At 38.4% G+C, this 16,948-nt stretch overlaps 1 protein-coding gene and 1 long non-coding RNA gene across 4 annotated transcripts in view; both read right to left on the bottom strand.

Moving 5' to 3' along the window:
• LOC308084818 overlaps positions 1 to 16,948 on the bottom strand; it is a 244,260-nt gene that overhangs the window by 29,306 nt on the left and 198,006 nt on the right. The gene's annotated exons all lie outside the window — the stretch shown is intronic.
• The window catches only part of rorc (RAR-related orphan receptor C), a 35,869-nt gene continuing 32,218 nt past the window's right edge, over positions 13,298 to 16,948 (bottom strand). For all 3 annotated transcript variants that reach the window (XM_080427606.1, XM_080427607.1, XM_080427608.1), the window contains 4 exons: positions 16,647 to 16,754; positions 16,417 to 16,527; positions 15,789 to 15,898; positions 13,298 to 14,174 (listed from right to left, as the gene is read on the bottom strand). In XM_080427606.1, the coding sequence (XP_080283732.1) occupies positions 14,001 to 14,174; positions 15,789 to 15,898; positions 16,417 to 16,527; positions 16,647 to 16,754 (503 nt within the window). In that variant the 3' untranslated portion in view covers positions 13,298 to 14,000. The remainder of the gene's footprint in view (positions 14,175 to 15,788; positions 15,899 to 16,416; positions 16,528 to 16,646; positions 16,755 to 16,948) is intronic.

Genomic DNA, 16,948 nt, shown 5'->3' with positions numbered 1-16,948 from the left:
TCGGATTTAAATGTTTTTGTATTGAACAATACGGAAAATACGGGTACTTAGACCCAAGCACTTTAACTTGTTATATCCATGGCCGTGGGGTAAGCACTTTATATTTGAAATGTGAACGTTTATGTAGGAACAAGTAGCGCCATGACGAGCGTCACGTGAACCATGGCTAGCTCTGGTCCACAACGTTAGTGGGTTCTCTCTCTGCCAGGCGCCCTGCTATTCTCATTTTCTCCTCTACCGTGCGAGGTATTCATCTTCAGTAAAAAATAAACTAAACTATTTAGCTGTTCACCAAAATAAAGGCTGTTTGGTGTTGTTGAAATACTATTCTCCACGGTGGGAAGTCGATCAGCACCCACCTTCTCTGTATAATACACTTTTCTTTTGGCAGAAAATAAAATATGTCCGCCAGACAGAAATGATTTAAATTACCCTACAGATCTGGTCAATATGACCATTGACCATTGACCAAATTTAAGAACTTTTTAAATAACTTTTTTAAAGAACTACAACAAATGATATAAAAATATATATATATATAAAAATGGTCAAACATTGGCCAAATTGTCAAATATTACCTAAGAAAAGAGGCATTTCACAATATATAGCATATCTGTGGAACAGAGTCAAACAAAATGTACGATTCAAACTGCTTGTCAGGGTGGGGGGTCCCCAGTTCAAATATGATTATTTTGGGGGGTCCCCAGTTCAAATATGATTATTTTGGGGGGTCTCCAGTTCAAATATGATTATTTTGGGGGGTCCCCAGCCCAGTTCAAATATGATTATTTTTGGGGGGTCAGGGCCTGAAAAGTTTGATTACTATCAGAATATAGCCTAGATATATTTTAACTTTTGGAGAAAAAAAATATATATATATATATATATATCACTTACACTACCTTTATTTATTTAACAGGGACAATGCACATTGATCAACATGTCAGTTATTCACGTCCATGTAAATGAGCCAGAGTTAGCCAGAGTTGGCTAATTTTCATCTGTAGTCCCTGAGCAGGCTGTTGGTATAGTGGTATAGTTATCCATACAAAAAGAATACATCATCGTCAACAATACAAGACAAGTAGACATAGTACAGAAGACAAAACAAATACAGTAAAATATGAGAAGACACATCAGGGATTAATGGAGCTGAAATTTACCCATGATTACAAATTTGGTTAGCTTTAAGCCATCTTTTAAGGTTGAATTTGAAGGTTAGATAGTTGGTGGTCTCTCTTACTTCGGTATGTGTGTTTTTACCAAACACACTCCGTCTGAATGGTACCTCACAGTCCCCTCTGGTAGTTGCCCTTGTTGTTCTGTCACCCACTTTCTCTTCGCTCTATGAACTGTTTTAGTGGTGGAGGTGCAAGCCCATTTAAAACCTTTTAAAAAAAGCATCTGCAAAATGTTTAAAGCCATCAAAATTAAATAAATTATACTTTTGAACTATACAGCAATGGTGGTAACGGTTGGGTTTTTGATCAAGTGTTTTTAGTGTCTGTTTGTAAAGTTGATTCTATGGGTTTGAGAGTTGTTAGATTTGTCTGTGACCAGGTTGTGAAGCAGCATGTGATGTGTGAGAAAATCATACCATGCATGAAGAGTTTGGCTGTGTCTGTTGTCAGGTATGGTCTTATGTGCCTGAAATTAGACTGATTGAATTGATTGTGTTGGCTACATTTTTAATGTTTTTTAAATGTCAAGTTTGAATCTAGTGTGATTCCAAGATATTTAAATTCAGATACTTTAAGTTGTGCAACAGCAGATCTACAAGCTCACAGATCTACAAGCTTGTAGATCTGCTATTTTCAGCTATAGTATGGTTGTTCAGTGGTTTGAACAAGGTGAGGCAGAGAATCTGCGTGGGAGGAGTTGGAGTTTTCCACCATGACTCATCTGTGTGTGATCCTCTAATCTGGACGTTTTTAAGGAATTCAAGGAATTAAAATTCCAGACAGAAAGGCCAGATCTCCTGCTGTGTCTCCTGAGACATGTTACAGGTCCTTGTACCAGGGTTTTTATTCACTGGCCTGGTGCTTCTCAGACATTTTCATGTCAAGGAGGACCCTTAAATAGCTTACTTTGCAGTTGTGGAAAAAAGTATTCAAATTTTTCACTTACGTAAAAGTACCAATACTGCAATATAGAAACACTCTATTACAAGTAAAAGTCCAGAATAAAAAAAATACTTGAGTTAAAGTACAAAAGTATTGGCATCAAAATGTACTTAAAGTACCAAAAGTAAAAGTACTCAAATATTTGAAAATAGCAGATCTACAGGCTCACAACGTGTCGCATTGCGACGCGTTGTTTTCAAATAGCCCAGGTAAAAAATAGGGCTAAAGTGGTTAATGTATGTTTTATAATGTAATAATTTATATCTGCAAAGTAACTAGTAACTATACTCATTTTCAAATAATTGTAGTGGAGTAAATACTCCAGTAAAGTAAAAGTAAAAATTGTACTTAAGTACAGTAGCCTACTTGTAGTAAATGTACTTTGTTACTTTCCACCACTGCTACTTTGTGCAAGCTGTTATATGTGGGTTTTTTATTTATTTATTTATTGTATTTGTATTATTATATGGGGTTTTATATCATAAGAGGAGATTTGTGTTGTTTAAGGATTTCATAATGATTCCACATTTTATTCAATATTTAAATGTCTTCTTTTTTAAGAAAACATTAACAAATATCCGACTTGAAAAATCAGATTTAAATAGTGTTAAAGTAGTTAAACTGATTCTGATGCTATAGCTTTGTGCTGGGGCCCCCCTAGAACACCTTCAAGGACCCCTATAGGATCCCTGGACCCCACTTTGAGAACAACTGCTCTATTAAGGGAAAATCTGCAACATCTTTAAATGCCCACACATGTTTTTCAGCAGAATATTAGCTTGACGTGAACTCATAGATTAGGGAGTATAGTCTAATCTATTGAATAAGAAAAACTAAAGGCTGAAATCTTCTAGTAATCCAACTAAACTCCATCAGCTTCAATTTTATAGTGTTCTAATTCCAGTTTCATCCAGGGACGGAGAGGTTCCATTGGGGGGAGGGATATCCCCCCCACTTTTGTAATGAAGAAAAAAGAAAAAGAAGAAACCTCCGACATCTACACTTCATGGAGTACATTCTTTGTACCGAATTAACCAAATTAACCGAATTAATGTAGCAAAAACACCCCAAAAAGTAACAAACCCAGTAAAAAAACTAAACATTTTCGCTTGGTGCGCGTGCATGCGTCCCCTTCGGTTCTAAAATGCCCTCTGCGTCCTTGGTTTCATCTGCTCACTTCTTTGCGTCATCACTTCCAATTTCACTCCTGTATCCTGTATGAGTTCTTTCTCCAGATTGGATAACTTTTGTATCCCCACCTGGAAATGTATCTTCTGTTTAAAGTGCTTTCCCCCCTAATCTTCACAGATCTCACAAAGTCATGGAAATCCTCCACTGACTATATATAAGGTCAATGTTGCAATATTTGGGTTAGAAGGTATTTTATTTATTTAATTGCAGACTGACTCGTTTAGCATGGTCTCACTTTTTACCAATATTTATTGTCTTTAAAAACCACATTTGAAATAATTAGACCCCTGCCTTTACAAATGATGTAATCAATAGCCTCCGGCATTATCATAATGGGCGAACATAAAATTGGATAACCTTCCACGAAAATAGCCGATCTACAAGCTCACAATGCGTCACAACGTGACGCATTGTGAGCTTGTAGATCGGCTATTTTCACCATTTGACGTACACCAAAGCATTGAATTGGTTAAACATCTGTAGTTGAGATTAGCAAGGCTGCAGAGATTCCACATGTAACTCTTCTCCCTCTCTCTCCACTCACCCACACTCTTCATGGAACACAGAGTACTAAAACAGCCCCTGGACTCACTGTTTACTGTCAGTGACCAGTGGCTCTCAAACATTCTAGTGTCAAGGACCCCCAAATTAATATGTATCTGACAATATTTTGTAGCAGGGACCCCCGGAGTTCTTGATTTGTGTCTTAAAATGATTAAAATGTACACAATTCTATTCTGTTATATATAACAGTATTGGCATCAAAATATACTTAAATTATCAAACGTAAAAGTACTTATCATGCAGAATGACCCATTTCACAAATACATCCAAATAAAAATGTCAACATCTTTCAGAAATAGCAGATCTACAAGCTCATAATGCAGCATGTGAGTTTGTACATCTGCTATTTTCAAACAGCCAAAGCACTGTATAAAATAGGTAGTTAACGCATGTTTTGCAAAAATCTGCGAAATAACTAGTAATTACAGAGCTCTGTCAAACTATTGTATTGAAGTAAAAAGTGCAGTACATTATTTGCATCTGATATGTGCTGGAGTCAAAGTATAAAGTATTGACATTTTTAAATACTCTTCAATACAATACTTGAGTAAATGTATTTAGTTACTGCTTTTTTACAAACTATTTACAAAAAACATAAAAAGTTGAAAAATGATTGGAGGTTTCTGCCCGACAGCAACGAAATCTAGGAAGATTCCAGGGTCCATGGCGCTGACAGACAGCCTTAAAAAAAGTTTATGGGTTTTTTATTGTTTAATAAATATTTGGGGTTGAATGTGGAATGTTGTCAGGACTCCCAGAATTCCGAGCGGCTGCCTCTGGGTCGTGTTGTGCTGTTACTCCCTATAATGTTTTTGTTGCTTGTAATGTTGTTGGTGTGGTTCAATTTGCTGCACGCGTATACTGCAATGTCAATGTCATTTGAACATTTAACAGTCTTGTTAGTCACTCATGTATTTTAGAATGTGAAATATTTCTTTCCAGATTTTATGTACTCAGTGGTGGAAAAAGTACTACATTTTTTTACTTAAATAAATCAATACTGCAATGTAGTAATACCCTGTTACAATTAAAAGTCCGGAATTAAGCATTTACTTGAAAGTACAAAAGTATTGGTATCAAAATGTACTTAAAGCACCAAAAGTAGAAAGTACTCATTATGCAGAATGTCCAATTTCACCAAGTTTTCAAATGTATAAAAATCCTTTGAAAATAGCAGCTCTACAAGCTCACAATGCGTCGCATCGGACACATTTTGAGCTTGTAAATCGGCTATTTTCGGCTAAACGGTAAACCGGCTAATGCGTCGCAATGCGCATTGTGAGCTTGTAGATCGGCTATTTTCAAAAGATTTGTATACATTTGAAAACTTGTGAAACGGGACATTCTGCATAATGAGTATTTCTACTTTGGTACTTTAAGTACATTCTGATACCAATACTTTTGTACATCTATACTCAAGTAAATTCTGAATTTCTGACTTTTACTTGTAACAGAGTATTTCTACATTGCAGTATCGATACCTTTTACTTAAGTAAAAAAGGTAGAGTACTTTTCCCACCACTGTACCGCCGCATATTGAAAACAAAGCCGTCACACATGCGTACAGTACAGTGGGAAATAAAGCATGTGTATGTGAATGCATACGTACAGGAGGTATGTATGGTATGTATGGATGGGAGGGGAGGGGAGGGGGAGGGGGGCGTGTTTGTCCTGGAACACACCAGGGCCAGACGGCCCCTCCAGGCAGGTCAAAGGTCACGGGGGTGGCAGGAAATGGCGGGGGGGGGGGGGGGTTCAGACAAACACGCTGCACTGGAACAGTAGTGAGGTCAGTTTATACTGTGTACAGTGCATACCTGACTACACTGTTTTTCAGTGGTGGAAAAAGTACCCGGATGTTTTACTTAAGTAAAAGTATCAATACTGCAATGTAGAAGTATACTCTACATTGCAAGTAAAAGTCCGGAATTAAATTTTTTCTTTAGTAAATGTACAGTGCTGAGCCGACATGGCTTTCTTTGAAGCCATTTCTCAATAGAGTACAGAAGTCCTGACGTCAATCGTTCATCCCCTGGTTCGTAAGGTAATTTCTTTATGGAGAATAACATTGGGTCATCTTAGAATCGTCTCAAATATAAGAATTGTGGTCCAAAAATAAACAAACTGTCTCGGCGATATTGTCAGGGAGGTGGTTCTGTATTGTTTATGATAGTCAGTCACTCATATTTGATACAGTCTGTTTCTGGCGAAAATGTAACTAATTCTGCGGAAGTAACATTAGCGTTTTTTCACCGTCAGTTGCTGTTTCATATCCATAAGAGTCAAATCATTTGTTTATTTTTGGAACACAGTTCTTATTTGACGCGATATTAACCACGTCTATGGGAATTCAGAACGGGGGTGGAAAACCGCGAACCAGGTAGGATGTGTAACTTATGTCAGACTTCGGTGCTCTATAGGGGGGCCGCAGCCAGAGTCTATGACTATTTGGGGGTCCTTGGCATAAGTTTGGGAACCCCTTGTGCTAGGGCACACAGAACCACATTTCAGTTCACTTGGTGCATATACCTTCCCTTTTCTAACTGCTACATCAGCAAACACCATGCATCTTATAAGATATGCCCACACAAACACGCACGCACGCACGCACGCACGCACGCACGCACGCACGCACGCACGCACGCACGCACGCACGCACGCACGCACGCACGCACGCACACACACACACACACACACACACACACACACACACACACACACACACACACACACACACACACACACACACACCAGTGAGTCTATTCACTGTGGTAAGAACATTGGATTAGAGGCTGTGCTCAGCCGTTGCTTGGTGGCTCACAGTTCATCAACATTCAGTAAACAAAAGATGAAACTTGAAAGATGAAAAAAAGTAGTTCCTCTCTACATGATGCTATTGTGCTTTGTCAGCCCTTTTCGCTGCTGAATAGTATGCGTCAGGCCTGTGTGTGTGTGTGTGTGTGTGTGTGTGTGTGTGTGTGTGTGTGTGTGTGTGTGTGTGTGTGTGTGTGTGTGTGTGTGTGTGTGTGTGTGTGTGTGTGTGTGTGTGTGTGTGTGTGTGTGTGTGTGTGTGTGCGTCATTCATCCATCATGTAGGACTTTGTTAACATTCTCTAAAAGCCCTGTGATGGAAAGTAACTACATTTAATTTACTCAAGTACTGTACTCAAGTACACTTTTGTGGTATATGTTTTTTACTTTACTGTAGTACTTCCAATTATCAATACTTTGACTTGTACTCCACTACAACTCAGAGGCTTTGTATTGCACTAGTTACTTTGTACAGTAACTTTAGTCACTTTGTACATTTTGATTATTGTTACAAAACAGGCTCACAACACGATACGATGCATTGTGAGCCTGTAGATCGGCTATTTTCACAAGACCTTCATACATTTTGAAAACATGGAAATAGAACATTCTGCATGATTCTGCATTACTTTAGGTACTTTAAAGGAGGAGTTCACCCAAAAAATTACTTATTTTCTATCAATTACACACCTCATGAAGCCTTGATTTCATGGATACAGTATATTCTTGTTTTTGTGGCATTCCTAAGACAATAATTTGATGACCGTGTGTATTTCCGGTAGGAGACACAAATAATCTACTTTGTGTCTCCTACCGGATACATTAGCCGGTAGGAGACGGGAATCAAATTATTAGCTTAGGAATGCTACAAAAACAAAAAATAATCCATGGATTCAAGGCTTCATAGGGTGTGCAATAGAGCACCGAAGTCCTGACGTCACTCGTTCATCCCCAGGTTTGCGGAAGTAATTTCTCTATGGAGAATAACATTGGGTCATCTTAGAATCGTCTCATATAAGAATTGTGGTCCAAAAATAAACACCGCGTGTCGGCGTTATTGTCAGGGAGGAGGTTCTGTATAGTTTATGATAGTCAGTCACTTATATTTGATACAGTCTGTTTCTGGCGAAAATGTAACTAATTTGGCGGAAGTAACATTAGCGTTTTCTCACCGTCAGTTGATGCTTCATATCCATAAGAATCAACCCGCCGTGGTCATTTGTTTATTTTTGGAACACAGTTCTTATTTGACGCGATATTAAATACGTCTATGGGATTCAGAACGGGGGTGGAAAACTGCGAACCAGGTAGACAAACAAAGGATGTGTAAATGACGTCAGACTTCGGCGGTCTATTGATAGAAAATAAGTAATTTTTTGGGTGAACTCCTCCTTTAACTATATTTTGATAGCCTCGCGTGGCCAGACAATATCACACGACACACTGCGTGGATATTAGTCTGGTCCCTATCAACGATAGATTTTTTTCCAAGGGGCGGTTACAAAAAGATCCAAACGGACTCTATTGGTTAGACCTAAACCAATCAGAGCAGTGCTTCCTTGTATACGAACCAATCAGAGCAGTGCTTCCTTGTACGTCATTGCTCCAAATAAGGTGATAAGCCCGCCCACATTTGGATACTGGGCCCTGGTTGGTCCCGCACAACCTCGGCGGGAGAGAAATTAGATCTCTATGGAGGGGGGCCAGACCTAATCTGCCGAGGGCTAAAGTGCGATGCGATTTTGCAAAGGCAGATTCGTCTGGAACCAGGCTAATATTTTGATGCCAAAACTTTTGTACTTTTACTCAAGTAAATATTGAATACAGGACTTTTACAGAGTTGTTACAGAGTGTTTCTACATTGTGGTATTGATATTTTTACATAAGTAAAAAATAAATAGTACTTTTTCCACCACTGTGTGTGAGTCATGGATGCATCATGTAGTAGGCCTACTTGGTGAGTAACATTCTCTGGCTTCTCTTCATGTCATACAGTCCAGACATGCCTGTCTCATTCTACGTTCCTACAATGTCTCCTTAACCCATTAAGACTGGGATATCTGTGACATTTTTAGATTTCTTTGGGCTATTCAAAAATAGCAGATCTACAAGCTCATAGCTCATACGAGCTTGCAGATCTGCTATTTCTGAAAAATCGTGAAAATGTGTGCAAATCTTTGAATATATATATTTTTAAAGCAAATATATCTCTGCTGTCCGGCAGGAACCAGCTAACTCCAAAATGTTCATAGAGTTAGGAGGTTTTGTTCATCATTGATAAGAACAGCTAAATGGACCTCCAAGCTCACAATGAGGTTGGAGGTCAAAAGGGGGTGGAGCCTGGAGTCAGCAAAACCAGATAACTCCACCCCCCTTTGCTGGAGTTCGCTGGTTTAGCCGAAAGTTTGAGGATCCAATGGAGTTAGCTGGTTTTGTCAGAAGCACTTTTTAATACTTTTCATTGGTTCAATATTTGTTTTACCAACACACAGACGTAAAGGGTGTTCAATAGCACTGATTTATGGAAAAAAATGCAAAAGCGGAAAATGGAGTTAGCTGGTTTAGGGGCGGCCATAGCTGAGTGGTTAGTGAGCCTGCCTAGGGAACCAGCTGTCCCTGGTTGCCCCAGGTTCGATTCCAGGCTATCCCAGCATATGTGCCGATGATATGACATTTGTCCCTGAGCAAGACTCTTAACCCCAATTGCTCACAGGTTCTCATTGGAAACAAGACCGCAAGGACTTTCATGAACGACCTGTTAAAAGGAATTATCCTTTATCCTTATGGTTCCTGCCGGACAGCAAGTAACTCAAATCTTTTTTTTTTCAAAAAGCATTGGTAAAACAAAATTGCCGTGTGACCGCACCCTTACAAGTAAAAATCCGGAATTCTAAATCTACCTGAGTAAAAGTACAAAAGCATTGGTATAAAAATGTTTTTAAAGTACCAAAAGTAAAAGTACTAAAATGTTTGAAAATAGCACATCAACAAGCTCACAACGTGTCGCCCACCAATAGTGCACAACTAGTGCCCAAAGCATGATGCCCAGAAAAGTAAAGGCATGTTGTGAGCTTGTAGATCGGCTATTTTCGCTATTTGTCATAGTAGCCTGTATAGTGGTTCAAATATCAGCCACAAGCAACGTAATGATATTTCAGAGAGTTGTGTGACGCACATCCCCAGGAATAGGTTAGAGTGAGCAGTGCGTTTTATGTGACTCTGTTGACACATTAACAGGCCTTCATAGCATCAGGGAGTTTACTGGCATTAACTGGCTTTCATAGCATCAGGGAGTTTACTGGAGGACCTCCACGCACACAAACATTATTGAACACATGACAACCAAACTAGACTGATGACAAAACCTTTCCTCACACTTCCTCAGTGGTGGAAAAAAGTACTCAAATGTTTTACTTAAGTAAAAGTATCAATACTGCAATGGAGAAGCACTCTGTTACAAGTAAAAGTCTGGAATTCAAAATAGTAAAAGTACATAAATATTGGTATCAAAATGTACTAAAATGTACTAAAATGTAAAGTACTAAAATGTTTGAAAATAGCAGATCTACAAGATTACAACGAGTCGCGATGCGACGCGTTGTGAGATTGTAGATCTGCTATGTTCAAATAGCCTAGGTATAAAATAGGGCTAAAATGGTTAATGTATGTTTTTTTTATGTAATAAAATGTATATCTGCAAAGTAATTAGTAACTAATGTTTTCAAATAATTGTAGTGGAGTAAAAGTACAATATTTGCCTCTGAGATGTAGTGGAGTAGAAGTGAAAAAGTAATGAAAAATGGAAATATTCCAGTAAAGTAAAAATACCAAAGAATTGTACTTAAGTACAGTACTTGAGTACATGTACTTAGTTACTTTACACCACTGCAACTCCTTTACTCTGTGGCTTCAGTTCAAAGACAGAGGAAAAACATCATGTATCCAACTTATTTAGACAAGAACACTGTTTGTACACTGGCAATAACTGATTCCTCATGTCACTGTGTTTACCAGCCTGCTTGCCAGAGAAATCGTTTTTCCACAATGTTTGTGGAAAAACACAAGATACGATGGTGGATGCATTTTTTTTATTTTATTTTGTTTTAAACAAACAGCAACTTCTTTTTGTTGCTGTTTGCAACATCACCTTCAAGCGTCAAAAATTATGATTACGATTATTCCTTAATTTCTTTGTTATTGTGTATACATATATTTTTTGGTTGTCGCTACAATGTCTGAGTTATCGCAACAAAAATATTTTACTCTTAGGTACTCTTACACAGGGTGGTTGTTTCCAGATGAGGACCATGTTGACTAATTTCTATATTTCTAGAAGTAGCTACATTAGGACTTCTAGAAACCTGTGGCAATTGAGTTGGTTTTTACTAGAAATTTTTTTTTTCTACACTTAATACAACTCCCATTTACAAGTCATTTTGAGACATTTTACGAGTGTGTTAGTTCATTATTTTATTGTTTTGTGATACAACAGGCATAGAGTTGGGACAGAACTGCAGCTATTATGCATTAGCAAAAACATTTTTTTTAAGGTAGGGTAAGTGATATTTTTGGTCAAATAGTATCCAGATAGTATTCATGTATCAGCTCCAGTTTTATAGTGTTCCAGGTCCAATTATGTTTGCTATTTTTTTGCATTTTTTTTGTGTCATCACTTCCAACTTTTAAAAAAAATAAATAACTGGAGATACAGGGAGACTCCTGTTACTCAAAAAACACAACATAGCAGTGATTTTCTATCAGAATATAGAGCCATTTAACACTTATTTTAACAAAAAGATATCACTTACCCGACCTTTAAGAAAACAGCTACCCTGAGGGATAAACAGCATTCTGGTATAGCTGGCCCTACAATGGCCCTAATAGTCCAATGTTTTAGCCTATCATCACTGTTCGACACAAACCATATTTAATGTTTTTTCATATACACAGTAATGTAACAGCACAGTACAAAAACAGAAAATACACACACTGTTTTCACTAATACTGCAGAACTTTCACTCGACCCAAGAACACATCCCATGTGTAAACAGCAGATCTGCTATTATTTTTTTAAACAGAAAATAATTTTGAATACCTTCTGAAACATTTGAACAACACAAATCATGTACAGGAGGTGCAAAGAGAAGTCCAGCGCGCTTCAACCAGTTGAAGATAGAAGGGCTCTTCAGGGACAACTTGAATCGCAGAGAATGATACCTGCGCACTGCAATGCGACACATACATTGTGAGCTTGTAGATCTGCAATTTTCTGAGATTTGAATACATTTGAAATGGGACATTTTGTATAATGAGTACTTTTACTTTTGGTACTTTAAGTACATTTTGATGCAAATACCTTTATACTTTTACTCAAGTACATTTTGAATTCCGGACTTTTACTGTTACATACTTTAACAGAGTATTTCTACATTGCAGTATTGATACTTTTACTTAAATAAAACATTTGAGTACTTTTTCCACCACTGGGCTTTCGTCTTCCTCAAACAGAGGTTTCTCTGTGCTTGACTCTGAGGAAGACGCAAGTCGAAACTCAAAATAACGAATATAATATAATATAAATATATATACTGTACATATGTCTCTACTGAAGTGCCCAGGTATCATTCTCTCTGAATCTTGTATAGGGGTTCTCTGGCTCAAAATATTTTTCATGGACCAATAGGCCTACATATTAATTTGGGGGGTCCTGTCTGAGAATCACTGATGTACAGCATAAATACAAGGATGGGGACTTTTAAAATGGTTGCCACGACATAATAAGCCATAAAAACACCCTCAGACAGTAATCCCAAGGACAAACAATCAAATACTGTATCTGACCCTTTGCAATAACCCCCTGCCCACCCAAAAACGATCAAAAATATTGAAATACCTGAATTTCCATCTACCAAAGAGCTCTGAAGCAAATTCTAAACTACGAATGCATTTTTATCATTATTAGAAAAATATATCCATTCAGCAAGTGATTGGCAAATACCCCCAAGCAATACAAAAAATATATTTTTAAATACCAGTACAAAAGAGTTCTACAGCAACTTCTAAACTATAAATGCACATTTATAATTATTAGAAAAATATATATGCTTTCAGCAAGTAATTGTCAATACTTAATTTAATAAAACGTATGCCTTCTATACAGTAGAGCTCTCTGTGTTAATTTAACTCTGAGAGTGTACAAATGGACCCAAATGGTTCCATGATTGTGTACACTCTCAGAGTATAAACAGTCATCAACACTGAGGATTTTCCAGTGGTATAGATTAGGGTCAAAACGGTATCGAATGGGGGTCTGTGGTCTAATGCAAATCAAACATGGTGCTCCTTGACATTCAAAAAGGTACAGAATAGGCTCTATGCACAGCAGCCATATTGGAAAGAAATTGGGCCTCTTCCTTAGGCTACTTCCTTCACAGGTGTTACCAATGATACTAATGAAGGCTCTGTTCCATTTAGTGTAGCACAGTGGTTCTCAAATGTTTTAATTTCAAGGACCACCATAACTCTGAGAGCGTTCAAATGGAACCAAGTGGACCCTTACGGGTCCATTTGGTTCCATTTGAACACTCTCAGAGTTACAAACCCGTAGGGGGCCATTTTGGACCCTGGACCACACTTTGAGACCCACTGGTGTAGCAGAGTGTTTCCAGTGAGCCAACATGCACAGTGGTGTAAAGTAACTAAGTACATTTACTCAAGTACCGTACTTAAGTACAATTTTGAGTATTTCCAATTGTCTATACTTTTACTTCTACTCCACTACATCTCAGAGGCAAATATTGTACCTACTTTTACTCCACTACAATTATTTGAAAACTTTAGTTACTAGTTACTTTTTAGATATAAATGATTACATTATAAAACATACATTATCCTCTTTAACCCTATTTTATACGTAGGCGATTTGAAAATAGCTGATCCACAAGCTGCGACGCGTTGTGAGCTTGTAGATCTGCTATTTTCAAACATTTTAGTACTTTTACTTTTGGTACTTTAAGTATATTTTGATACCAATACTTTTGTACTTTTACTCAAGTAAATTTTGTAGTACTTCTACATTGCAGTATTGATTCTTTTACTTAAGTAAAACATTTGAGTACTTTTTCCACCACTGACACATGCACAATATCAGCACCCTGACCTCTGTTTGACCAGAATGAACAGAGCCTTCATTAGTGTCATTGGTAACATCTGTGAAGGAAGTAAGGAAGAAGGCCCAATTTCTTTCCAATATGGCTGCCGTGCATAGAGCCTATGACTGTGTATGCAGGGTGTGATTGGGGGGGGGGGGTGTCAGTGAGCGCCCCCTGGGGGTGAGGGGGTGAGCTCGGCGTCGGTGGTGAACAGCTCCCGGTAGAGCGGGGGGAACAGGCGGTGCACGGTGAGAGGGTAGCGCTGACTGAAGCCCCTCAGCTCCTCCATGTGGAGGCTGCACAGGGAGCGCAGCACGCCCATCCTCTGGTGCAGCTGGGGAGAGAGAGACACAGAGAGACACATTATTTGATTTGAGCCATTAAGACCGGGAACGCATCTGTGTGTCATTTTTAGATTTCTTTGGCTATTTAAAAATAGCAGATCTACAAGCTCCTACGAGCTTGCAGATCTGCTATTTTCGAAAACCGTGATTTTTTTTGCAAATCTTTTAGAGCAAACATTTTAACTCGAATCCTTGCCTCTAGGGGGTCCCTGGAACAACATATATTGAGATGGGGGTCCGTGGCCAAATACATATCATTTTGGGGGTCCTTGACATGAAAAATGTTTGCGAATGTTTTTCAAAAAACTGTTAGGATTTAGAAGACATTTGTAGAATCCCCAGAAGCAAAGATTTGCACAAATGTTAACGACTTTTCAAAAAATTGCAAATCTAAAAGCTCATAGCGCGGCACTCGGTGCCGCACTATGAGCTTGTAGATCTGCTATTTTTGAATAGCAAAAGAAATCTAAAAGGAATTCATTGGCATAACGACAAAACATTGGGGAGAAAAAAATAGTCAACAAATACTTTTAAATTAACAAATACTTTTAAATTAAACAAAAATAAATGAACAACAAATTATAAATAACCAGCCTAGTCCACAGGTTCTTGGGTTCAGACTTCCTTATTATTAATTATGATCTCATCTGTGTTTCTATTATGGTGGCTGCAAACTGAGTCATTCTTTATGAAAAGAATGAACCACATATTGTGTTTGGATGTAAATGTTATCGTCTTGCCATAGCAACTATGATCTAACAAACTGACTGACTGCTGTCCTTGTTCGACTTAACTTGAAAACAGATGAACTTACACTCCTTATCTCTCTGACCAGAAAAGTCTATACCTTTTTTGGTCATAATAATATAATGTAGGCCTACTATTGTTGTTGTTGTTGTTTTGTTCTAGTACTGCTATGTTTTATGCACATAGAGTGTATTGTTTTCATGGTTGAACTGATGACCCAAATAAAATTGCAAAGTGAAGTGAAGTGAAGATGTGGTTTAGTTGTGTTGTGTTGTGTTGTGTTGTGTTGTGTTGTGTTGTGTTGTGTTGTGTTGTGTTGTGTTGTGTTGTGTTGTGCTGTGTTGAGTTGTGTTGTTACATTACACTACACTATACTGTATATTATCTTAACATTCTTATATTATACCATTATATACTGTATAAACATTATTGTTGTACTATATTATATTATCATATACTATCTTACACTATTATATTTGCCACTATTGTTATTGCTACTACTTGTATCTCTCTCTCTGTCTCTCCCTCTCTCTCTTCTTTCCCCCCGACACGGTCGAGGCAGAAGGCCGCCACCCTAGAGCCTGGGTCTGCCTGATGTTTCTTCCAGTTAAGGGGGAGTTTTTCGTTGCCACTGTCGCAAAATGTCTTGCTCAGGGTGGGACTGTCGGGTCTCTGCTCTACATGTAAGGTGTCTTGAGACAACTTGTTGTAATTTGACACTTTTATAAAATTGAATTGAATTGAATTGAATTGAATTGAATTGAATTGAATTGAATTGAATTGAATTGAATTGAATTGAATTGAATTGAATTGAAGTGTTGTGTTGTGTTGTGTTGTGCTGTTGTATAGTTGTGTACCTTGTGCAGCAGTCCATCCTGGTTGTGTGTGTGCAGGATGTGGGTCAGACCCAGCTCCAGGTCTCTCTGTACTCTCTGCACCGTGGCTCTGTCCTCCAGACATGGACGATCTGCATGGAGACACAACCACACAACACCCCTGTTTCTATTGGACCAGTGGCTCTCAAACAGCCACTGAAGGACCCCCATAACTCTCAGAGTGTACAAATGGACCCATTTGTACACTCTGAGAGTTACATACCTGTAAGAGTCCCATTTGGAACCACCCAGTGGTGGAAAAAGTACTCTCATGCAGTTTTCAAATGTGTAAAATGTATAAAAAACTTTTGAAAATAGCAGATCTACAAGCTCACAATGCGTCGCATCGTGAGTGACACATTGTGAGCTTGTAGATCGGCTATTTTCGAATGGACAAAATGTATATAGGGCTGAAGTGGTTAATGTATGTTTTGTGATAATAATCAAAATCTACAAAGTAACTAGTAACTCAAGTTTTCAAATAATTGTAGTGGAGTATAATATTTGCTTCTGAGATGTAGTGGAGTAGAAGTAAAAGGCTTGTGGACTAAAGTATTATAAGGGCTACTTTCCATTGTTTGTATTTATTCTTGAAAACGGACTGTCTTACCTGTGTTGATCAGGACCAGAGCGGTGAACAGTGCCACCTGCTGTTCAGTCAGCCTCAGTGCACACATCCCATGAGCAAAGTCAAACACTGCAGCGATCAGATCCCCACAATCTGTGAAGTCAAGCAGCATTTGAGTGCTGACTCATTTGAGGTGGCTGTGGATAACATACAGAATGTGAAGGTAACCCTCATAAGGACGAGTATAATGGATTAGTGGAAACATATCTCACCCAGAGACTTGAAGAGTTCAGCTCCGGCGAACTTCCCATCAAAGAACACAGTGCTGTTTTCTGTGTTAAACAGCCGGCTCATCCTGACCAGCACCACCTCCATAGAACCTGATGCAACCAGGAGACAGTGGAAACAAGTTTAAATGGGGATGAAAACAATGCGTTCTAGTAGAGTGGTTTATTTCAGGCAGCAACTCCCCCAAAATAATCCTATTTGAACTGGGGACCCCCCCCACCCTGACAAGCACTTGGAATTGTAGCCCTGTCTGTGATCTTACATACATTTCATGTATTCCAAATAC

The sequence above is a fragment of the Gymnoscopelus braueri genome, assembly GCF_963280865.1.
Source record: "Gymnoscopelus braueri genome assembly, chromosome: 4".
Classification (NCBI taxonomy): Eukaryota; Metazoa; Chordata; class Actinopteri; order Myctophiformes; family Myctophidae; genus Gymnoscopelus; species Gymnoscopelus braueri.
This window is presented reverse-complemented; position numbering and strand designations above follow the sequence as displayed.